This window comes from Vitis vinifera, chromosome 4 (assembly GCF_030704535.1).
Source record: "Vitis vinifera cultivar Pinot Noir 40024 chromosome 4, ASM3070453v1".
Taxonomy (NCBI): domain Eukaryota; kingdom Viridiplantae; phylum Streptophyta; class Magnoliopsida; order Vitales; family Vitaceae; genus Vitis; species Vitis vinifera.
The window spans coordinates 19,901,674-19,911,658 of NC_081808.1; the positions used below are offsets into that span (position 1 = coordinate 19,901,674).

At 41.4% G+C, this 9,985-nt stretch overlaps 2 protein-coding genes across 3 annotated transcripts; one reads left to right on the plus strand and one right to left on the minus strand.

Moving 5' to 3' along the window:
• The first annotated feature begins 1,883 nt into the window (after positions 1-1,883).
• Positions 1,884-6,223, plus strand: LOC100258112 (zinc-finger homeodomain protein 6). Of its 2 annotated transcripts, none has more exons than XM_019219482.2 (2): positions 1,884-4,241; positions 4,473-6,223. In XM_019219482.2, exons 1-2 carry the CDS (start codon positions 3,208-3,210, stop codon positions 4,852-4,854), a joined length of 1,416 nt encoding a protein of 471 aa, XP_019075027.1. In that variant the 5' UTR covers positions 1,884-3,207; the 3' UTR covers positions 4,855-6,223. The 2 variants fall into 2 exon arrangements, with proteins under 2 accessions (XP_019075027.1, XP_019075028.1); XM_019219483.2 differs by having other exon boundaries at positions 1,887-4,241; positions 4,557-6,219.
• Positions 6,224-7,559: 1,336 nt separating this feature from the next.
• LOC100241000 (late embryogenesis abundant protein D-29) lies at positions 7,560-9,965 on the minus strand. The gene is made up of 3 exons (XM_002266465.5): positions 9,404-9,965; positions 8,623-8,732; positions 7,560-8,530 (listed from the first exon to the last, which is right to left on the minus strand). Exons 1-3 carry the CDS (start codon positions 9,619-9,621, stop codon positions 7,731-7,733), a joined length of 1,128 nt encoding a protein of 375 aa, XP_002266501.1. The 5' UTR covers positions 9,622-9,965; the 3' UTR covers positions 7,560-7,730.
• Between the last annotated feature and the right edge of the window lie 20 nt (positions 9,966-9,985).

Here is a 9,985-nt window from a genome sequence, read left to right on the forward strand (position 1 = left end):
AAAAAAAAGAAAAAAAAAGTGGAAATTCGAGTATTTTCATGAGGCAGCAGTAAAGTTAGAAAGATGTGGGGTATTGAATATGTTGAAATAGAAGCATAGGTGAATGGCAGATAGGGACATTAGGGTGAGGGTTTTCCTTTGTTTTGGTTATAGGCTTTCAGATAAATAATGGAGAATCCACCCATCCATCCAACGTACCCGCGCGTGCAGGTGTGGATGTGACCAGCTGGTCGTAATCCGAATTAGATTTCGCTGTCTTGATTCTTCTGCTTAATCCGTATGCCACCCATGATTTGCAGATCTCCAGATCCAGCGTGATTAAAACGTGGATATTTCAATTATTTTTCCATACCCATTTCCTCATTAATAATCATAATATAAATGTTTAAAATAAATAATCGTATGCCAAAATCAAAATCAATTTACGTACAACTTACGTTAATATTAATATCTGTATGTATCCAATAAAAAACATTAGTCCCTAAAATTTGGCTTTGGGTGAAAGTGAAACTAACCTAAAAGGTAAAAGAAGGTGATGCAATGGTACGGTTAGTCCCGCACCCGCCGGGCTCGCATAAGGAAGACGAAGACGTGGACCCATAAACGCATGGTTGGGCAGTTGCCACGTTTCTGGAATCCCAAGAAATTACTTACATGCATTAATTGAAAGATTTCATGTGTGATTAGTTTAATCATTGGTCTCTTGTTCCATTAATTGCTCGGAACTTGTAGCAAAGGGCACGGAAAGCGGTGACTGCAAGCTGCATGCATGATTCGGCATGAACTTAAACAAAAGAAAGACACCATTAAAATAACCTAATCTTTAATTATTCGATTAGAATACATGATTAAATGCATGGTACCCACATTTGAAAACGTTTTGTTTCCTAAATTGTCAAACACGGAAAGCCTGGCGTCAGGAGAGAGAGGCAGAAAGGTACATGCAGACGAAGCTGGGTTATATTATATGGGACCTTAAGGATGCTGCGGTGATAGTCTTGGGCCACACATGTGGTCATCCCTATTATTATTAGGGCACCTTCTCTGAGTCAAGAGGCACCATGAAGACAAATTTGCCCTCTCTGGACTTTTGGGGCACTTGATCAGGCCTCCATTGGGACTCCACTTTCGTTGTTTGGCTATCTTTGGAGCTTCAACCTTAGCCTTTAATCTTGCTCCTTAAGAACAAACCTCAAATTTGGACCCCTCTTAACAACAATAATAATAAACAAACAAAACTTCAAATTATTTGCATTATTGAAACCTTTAATTAGATTTAGAGAATGTTATAATCAATGAGAATATGCGCCTGGCTCAATGATTAAGTTTTAAGTACTTCAAGTGTTATTAACAAGTAACCCTCATCAATCATCATACCGTGAATACCAACTTTTTTTTCTTCATCATAATTAATACAATCTTATAAAAATCTAACCACCCCAGAGGCCATGGGATTAAAGCTAAACTCAAGACTAATTAATTCATCTTATCAAAGACTATGAACAAAACTACTTACAAAGCAGGACTCAGACCATAAAACTGAGGATGTCATGGCTGAGCAGCAAGCAGCAGAGATCAGAGGGCGTAAAATAATGAGGGATATCCAAGGAGTCTGTAAGAGATACAAGTATGATTTCGTAACTTGGATGAGAAGGAAATGGGGGATGGCCTAAAGGAGAAAGAGAAAAGGGAAATGGCCTAAGTGGAGTACTGTTCCTGTGGAGAATCACTGCTCTCCCTTTATTTTTATTATTATTATTATTTTTATTTTGACTCTTTTATAAATGGGCTAACGTAACAGTGTACCAGAAAAGGGGGCACGTAACAGAGCACAAAAACGATGGGCGTGAAAGGGATGCCCAACAATGGTAGAAAACAGCATCAATTACAATGCGAAAGATGGGTGAGGGAGAGTCATTGGTTATAGAAATTAAAAGAGTGGAGTTGCAGGAATTGCAGCAGGCGCACAACAAGAGGCTCGAGTAGAGAGAGAGAGGGGGAGGGAGGCAGGGAGAGAAGTCCTAGAGAGAGAATCTGACACACACTAACAGGACAAGTGCTGTGCTGTGGACCATCATTCTCACTTTAATTCCCCACAAACACACAAAAGAGTCGCACTCTCGTTTCTCTTTCTCACTGAATTATCTTTTATCGCCTTAAGCCTTCGTTTGAGACCACCCCCTCTCCCCTCTAATTGCCATTTTACGTCTCATTCTGAGATTACAACTAGGATTTATCCATGATTACAAGATTGCAGGAAGATTCCAGGCAACCAAAGTAACGTCATGTCACCTCTCTCTCTCTCTCTCTCTAGCTGCCTTTGGGTTTTTGGATTTGGGGGTGTTTTAAGGGTTGGAGAGTGTGCTCACAGAAGATAACAAACGCAAGAGGGAAGCAATAATTAGGAACTGGACCAGTGTGCAGGCCGTGGGAGAGGACGAACATGACCTTGTCGGTTGGTTTAGCAGAGGGTACTCTGAGTGTCATCAGTCTAGCTCTAGCAGTCATCACTCATTTTGAGTACAAACCAACCCACCTGTTGCTTTGATGGATGGATTTTATGGGGTTGGATGGGTGGTAGGAAACACACCCCACCTCTTTCTCACTTCCTAAACCTCATTTTTCCTAACTCAAAACCTTGTCTTCCTTAATCCATGCTACAACCAGTTATTTATTTCCTTTCAGCTCTATCATTCTAGGATGCTAATGCTGGTGCAACTCCCTCTTTCAGCTCTTCCATCTACAAATTACACTTTCAATATCCCAAGGTAAGTCTTGGTCAGCTTTAAAAGGGGCCCATTCCATCTCCTGTTCCACTTCTTTTTATTTTTTTAAGCCTTCTCAGATTAATCTGCTGTCCTAAGTTATCTAATACACATTTCGCCATCCACTGCTCAAACACTTGCCCATTTCTGGGGTGTAGGGTTGAAAATTCGAGAAATGGGTTGGTGGGTTTAGCACCCACAACGTCCATATCACAACAAAAAGGAGGGAGAATTTTTGGGTTAGCTCCTTGATTATTTCTTTGATTAATTTTTGCTCATTGCTTAGTTAGATGGGATGAATTAGGGTTGAGAGAGTTACAAGAAGGGTGTATATATACGGCTTGAGAGGGATGATGAAGAAGATGATGATGGTTTAAGAAGAGAGATTAATAAAGATAGGTGGTGAAACCAAAGGTTTTATCTTTAGAACTTGGGGGGTTTAATGGAACTGAGAGGCCAAGATAAGGAGATAGGGATGCCAAGCTCTTTGGGTTACAGCCCACCCAACAGGGAATCGCCATCCAAGGTATCTCCTGCATCCATAGTTTTACCTGTGGGAGACAGAAGAAGAGATGGAGCTGCCAGTGGTACTACAGTTTTGAGTCCATCACAAACCCTAGATCACCGTCACCTTCATCATCACCAATTCAATCTACAACAACAAACACAACACGGGGAAGTAGGGGATCCAGACCCAGATCCAGATCCTGTTTCAGCTACAATTGCAGTCTCCGGTGCAACCGCCACACCGATTACCGGTGGATCAAATCCAAAAGTAGCAGCAGCGCCGCCACATCCACCTCCTCAATCAGCAGCCTCAATTCGATATAGAGAATGCCTCAAGAATCATGCGGCGAGCATGGGCGGGCACGTCTTCGATGGATGCGGAGAATTCATGCCAAGCGGAGAGGAAGGGACTCTAGAAGCCTTGAAATGTGCAGCTTGCGATTGCCACCGCAATTTTCATCGCAAAGAGATCGATGGAGAGTCGCAGCCCACCGCCAATTGTTACTATACTTGTAACCCCAACACTAACAGTAGCAGAAGAAATACAATAGCTCCTCAGCTCCCTCCATCGCATGCTCCACTGCCCCATCTTCATCAGCACCATAAATACTCCCATGGTCTATCGGGCAGTCCATTAATGAGCCCAATTCCACCAATGATGATGGCATTTGGTGGCGGCGGAGGAGCTCCCGCAGAGTCATCCAGCGAAGATCTAAACATGTTTCAGTCCAATGTTGGAATGCACCTGCAGCCGCAGCCAGCGTTTGCGCTCTCAAAGAAGAGGTTTCGAACAAAATTCTCACAAGAACAAAAAGATAAGATGCAGGAGTTTGCGGAGAAGTTGGGATGGAAGATTCAGAAGCAAGAAGAACAGGAAGTCCAGCAGTTTTGTTCAGATGTGGGTGTAAAGAGACAGGTTTTCAAGGTCTGGATGCACAACAACAAACAAGCCATGAAGAAGAAGCAACTGTAAGACAAAATGCTAGCCTTTCAGATTATTACTATTACTTTGAGAGAAAAAGAGAGAGAGTGAGAGAGAAAGAGAGAGACTCAGTGAATAATTAGATTAGATGTGCATAATAAGATAGAGAGGAGGAGATAGATTAGAGGACTCACTACTTCTGATTTTTCCCAATTTCTCCGTAATGTTGTTAACATCAACGTGTAATCCTTTTCTTTCACTTTTGTGAAATCCTCCAGAAAAACATTGGCAACATCAACCTGTATTATTTTTCTACTCGAAACATATTGGGATCTTACCCTTTCTTCCTTCCATATTACTAGCTCAAAAAGCTCCTCCCCAGAAAGAGAAAGGGAAAGAAAAGAAGAAACTAACGACAAAAATTGCACGTATTTTCCTCTTTGCTTGGTGGTCATGGACTCATGGGAGGTAAGTCTCACGTACGAGTCTCTTTTTACTAATCTACTTTACTACTACTGTACTATCATCTCTTGCATTAATCCCATCTGTCCATTTAATCGCCAATTCTTTGGTTCCTTAAAACCCTACCACATTCTTCTATCTTTCTCCACAGTCGAAGTGAAACAACTGGACTGCTCCTGTCAGCACACTGGCATATGAGCAGACCCACATTTTCAAATTTCAATCCTCCTGCAAGTTCCTCTTTTAAGTTCTGAGTTTCTGTATTCACTTACACTTTAGATTTTCATAGTATCTTATGGTTTTAATTAGATTTAGAAACCTGGTTGTTGCACATGGAGAATAAGGGAAGGTCATAATCATTTTTCGGCAATGGGCAGTTGCTCATACCTGTGGCACACCATTGTGGTAAGAATGTGTTCAAATGTGAGGCTATACTTAATCCTGATGACCGAGCAAGAAGTATAGATTGAAGTAGACATTCGTAGCCGTCAAAAGATGTAAAATTAGAAATTAGCACAATAAAGTGACCAAGCAGAAAAGAGAGGAGACTTATACTCCTCCAATATGTGGACTTCATGAGTCTAGAGCTTGGAAGGGACAACTCTCTCCCAAAAAAGAAGCGGAAATCCCTTGTGAACTGGTCAAGGCATATATTTAGCAATGTAATTTATCAGCCCTCAACAAAATTCAGAGTTAGTAAACTGGATAAGAAAAGATGAAGAGTGTATCATCTGTGCAAAGAACAATATTAGTCATATACAGCTAGGGCCTTGGCTAGAAGGACAATTGGGTAACAAATGGTATAAAGATTGCTAAGAAAAAGACTGTAAAACTAGTTTAACACTGGGGGAAGTTCAAGGAAGATGGAAGGGTCCCTTAATAAAGAAAGCAGCAAGGATCTCAACATGAATAAATGTATGTGTGTGTGTATATATGTCTGGATGTTGGCTCGGCTTTAGTTGTGAGAAAAAACAAGAGACCGGATTACAATTGAGCAAATATGAATCTTATGGTAGTCTGACAGTTACACATTTCTCTAGTTATAGGTTATCACCCTTGGATCGAGAGGCTTTTTGATACATGCTCCCCTTAGCAGTTACCTGAACATTGGTCACTGGCTGATGGACAAGGCAGGATGTCCAATTCTTCAGCCCATTCTGCATTTTGATACGGAGGAAATAGTAGCTCAGGCTGGTGAGAATTCATCAAAACTGCTTCCAAGAGCAGAAGTAAACTGAACACCAGTCAGCTAATGCATGAAAAATTAAAGATGGACAGAAATAGTAGACCCACAGTCGATCCGAAGGCACGTTTACTAAGTATTAAAAGTGGTAAGAGAATCTGAAAAGGATGGTCTGACAGAATTTGGACGACAGAAAGGACTTGGGAAAGACAGTATCCTTATTACAATTCCGGAACGTGAAATGGAGAAACCCCTGGAAGATTACATTTCGTTTTGCAAGGAACAAATAAGAGATTCAAAGTTGTCACAGAAACTAAATTTTAAGACCGTATATAGAAAGTTCAGCTACTTAATGGGGATAAAAAAAAATACCTAATGATCTTCAATATTGATTAAGAGAGGCATATTGGATAAGGCAATAGCCTGGGTTAACTATCCTCCAGATCCTTGTGTCTTAAAATTAGTCAATACCTTTAGGCAAGGAAATTGCCCCTTTGTCTACCTCCAGTACCTGGGTGGTTTGAATGTGCAGCATCCCACCACTGAAATAATATGGTAACTAGAAACAAGCGACCATGCACTCAACGACACCATTCAATTCCTATGTATCTGATAATTGAACCTAATCTCCTTTCCCTTTACTGATATGAACACTATAGCCCTAGCTCGTATGATCGCATTCCTGGTTGCAAATATACATACCTCCTCATTATGTTTAACAGATCCATAGAAATAAGATGAATTTCACCTCACTAGCCCCGCTCTTGTTCTATAGTCATTTATATAGAGGAATAACTAGACTAGAGTTTGAAAATAATAAGCAATATATTCACATTTCTTGAATCCAATTGTAGACTAAAGACGGAATTTTTTAAGTAAAAACTCTCTACAAGATTTAGACCTACATGGATTTAAGTGAGTATTTGCGTGATTACAAACCAATATGTTGTATAGAATGGTGACTAGACCTACGAGTAGCCCTAGTTATAACAAGAGTAGCGGTAACGGTTCCAACCCATGGGCTTGAAAACCAGCTACGAGGATTAAAACAGAAAGTAGACGGCGTGAATGAAATAAGTGATATAATATATATATTCTCTATAATTCTGAGCAATGACAATAACCAAGTACCATACCTTGGTGTGAGCACCTGGACGGGGACATTCAGACTAGAGAAATCCTGCTAAAGATCAGAGAGATCATATCTTCTGATTTCTGACACAAACCACTGCCGGGTATGTAGTATATATATATATAAATGTGGCTAATCATACTAAAAATCATGTTGGGCGGCTTAGAATGGAGAAGATCTGAAATCGGTGGCCATTCGCTCGTTGGCAAAAGCGCACCAGAAGTGGGGTAGTAAAGCTATGATTAGGAAAGTCGGTATTGTGGCCCATTAGGTTTTTTCTGCAGAGTTTGGGCGAAGACTGTTCCCAAATGGGCTGCATATCAAGTGAGAAGCCACCTTGATGTATGCAGCCCAGCAGCCCCGCACGCCTCACAGCCCCACACGCCTCCTTCCCTATATACATGTCACAAAATTTGAGAAAAAAATTGGTACTTTTGCAATTGAACCTTCTTATTTTTTGAGAGGCACTGTACCATGTCTTTTACGTTTTTGCCAAATGGAAGGCATTTATTATTATTATCTTAGAAAAAATAAATAAATTGGAGAATAGAAGTAGCACTGGAAATATAGGAGGAAGACATAAAGAAGTTGCTGAAATAGGGTTCCAATTCCTGTGAAAATTTTCAAAGAGAACACAAATATATTAAGAAAAACATAAGGGGGAACATGCTAATTATATATATAACAGCGACTCACAGATGGCTTTATGAAGCTAAGCATGGAAGGTGGTGGTGAATCTGGTCAAGCCTCATTAGTTGCTCATAGCTCTGCACGTTCAGTTTTGATCTTAGCTCCAAGATCACCCGCAGCTTGGGAAGCCTTCTCCTTGGCAGCTTCATAGTTGGATTTGGCCTGCTCGGTCACGGTTTCCTTGGCCGAGGTGTATGTGTCGCTCACCTTCTGTTTAGCTTGGTCATAAGCATCGGCCACTTTATCTTTTCCATGCCCCATTGCTCCTTCCACTGTCTCTTTGACATCACTAGCCTTATCTGAAACTGCATCTGCAGCCGTGTTCATCTTCTCTTTGGCTCCATCATAGACATTTGCCGCTCCATCTTTTCCATGTTCCACTGCTCCTCCCATTTTTCCTTTGGCTCCATCGTAGATATTTCCTGCTCCATCTTTCCCATACTGCATTGCTCCTGCCACTTTCTCTTTGGCTCCATCGTAGATATTTCCTGCTCCATCTTTCCCATATTCCATTGCTCCTGCCACTTTCTCTTTGGCTCCATCATACATATTTTCTGCTCCCTTTTTTCCATACTCCATTGCTCCGGCCGTCTTTTCTTTGGCTCCATCATAGATATTTGCTGCTCCATCTTTTCCATACTCCATTGCTCCTGCTACTGTTTCTTTGGCTCCATCATAGACATTAGCTGCTCCATCTTTTCCATGTGACATTGCTCCAGCCATTGCACCCTTGGCATCAGCAGCCTTGTCTGAAGTCATTCTTATTACTTGCTCCGCCTTCTCGGAAGCAAAGTTCTTGGCATCGCCTGCTTTTTCAGAAGCTAAGTTGGCAGCCTCCCCAGCCTTCTCAGTAGCATACCGTGATGCTTCTGGAGGAGATGTCGATATGTAGGAAAAAAAGTGCAATTGTGTTACAAGAAGAGTCGACATTAATTACAAGATGAGAAAGTAAAAGAAGTACCAGATGCAGCAGAATTCATAGTTTCTGTGGCCTTTGAAGCAGCATCCCCAGCTTTATCCACCATATTCTGAGCCCCTTCTTTTACGTTCTCCTGTTTAGCTCCAAATCCCCTGAAACCACCGCCGTCAAAAGGTCTTCGTCATCCATTTAGAAATAACTAGAATCAAGCATGCACAGACTTGTACGTTTTCGAATGATGTTCTCAACCATCAAGATCCACAAAGGATGGCTTTAATTCATCATCTATCACATCTCTTGTCGTTTAATTGGCAAATAATTTTTCTTTTTCCTTTTTTTTTTTCAAGCAAACCCTTTCAATTGTGGCTCTCCACCAAGGGAAAGATAACACAACATTAAAGGGATTGTGGGTTCTCCAGGTCCACTTTTTTTTTTTTTTGGTGTATTCCATTGTCTGCTTTCTACAAATGGGCCTATAGGTAACGCGGGGCAATAGGATGGCATGGCACACTCCCTTTGCCTTTGTGTATTACGGCCTTTATTATTTTCCCTTATTTTTTCCTACCTAGATCACATCAATATTTCATTCATCCTCAAACATATGTACAACAAATCCTATCATTTGATTTTTAAATGCAAATGCTGTTTGAAGGAAAATATCTTCAAATTTGTTGAAAGAGAGAGATGACTATTCACCCTATTTCACTGTCACGAAAGTAAAAAACGACCTGAAGAAAAGTATGCCAACATTTTTTCATAATGTCTGTGGGTTCTGACTCTATCCTGAGATGAAGAAAGATTGAGGGGAAATGAAGATGATTACTCGGTGAACTTTTCGTAAGCCCAATCCGCCCAGGAGCCCCCCTTGTCCTTGGCATCTTGCACGGCTTCTTCTGCAGTTTGTTTGGCCTCCTCCACCTTCAACTTCACCTTCCCTGCCGCCAAGTCCGCTTTCTCCTTCACATTTTCCAAACACCAACGCACCTCCACCGACACCGCAAGCCATAACACCACCATCAGCAGCGCTCTTCTCTCATCCATGTCTCTCTCTTTCTATTTTCTTCTTACCATAGGAAGGAAACTAATCTTAAACGCGAGACTGATGAAACTGGAAAAAGAAGAATAATGGAGAGATGGGGCAGAGAGCGGTTGGTATTGTAGAGTCATGGAGACGTGGCGGTTTATGAGAGATGTTGCCTGAAGGCTGGCCACGTGTTTGTCGGTAAGACTACGTGTGGCCGCATCTTGTGCATGATTTCGGGGAAGGCCTTTCGCTCCCATCAACTGAATAAAATCCAGTCTTCTGTATCGCATCTCTCCGGGTCAGCAGCAAGATCCAAAGAATGGGTTTGGCTTTTCTCAAAATGGGAAACGACCCATGATAATCGAGCGCAGCCGGAATTAT

Bases quoted from the DNA above. Each gene is read 5' to 3' on its own strand.
- LOC100241000 (XM_002266465.5), bottom strand. From the start codon at position 9,621: ATGGATGAGAGAAGAGCGCTGCTGATGGTGGTGTTATGGCTTGCGGTG. The intron at 8,733-9,403 runs GTAATCATCTTC...CGGTGGTTTCAG, and splicing joins GCTTACGAAAAGTTCACCGA to GGGATTTGGAGCTAAACAGG. The intron at 8,531-8,622 runs GTACTTCTTTTA...CATCTCCTCCAG, and splicing joins TATGAATTCTGCTGCATCTG to AAGCATCACGGTATGCTACT.
- LOC100258112 (XM_019219482.2), top strand. From the start codon at position 3,208: ATGGAACTGAGAGGCCAAGATAAGGAGATAGGGATGCCAAGCTCTTTG. The intron at 4,242-4,472 runs GTAAGACAAAAT...GAAATCCTCCAG, and splicing joins GCCATGAAGAAGAAGCAACT to AAAAACATTGGCAACATCAA.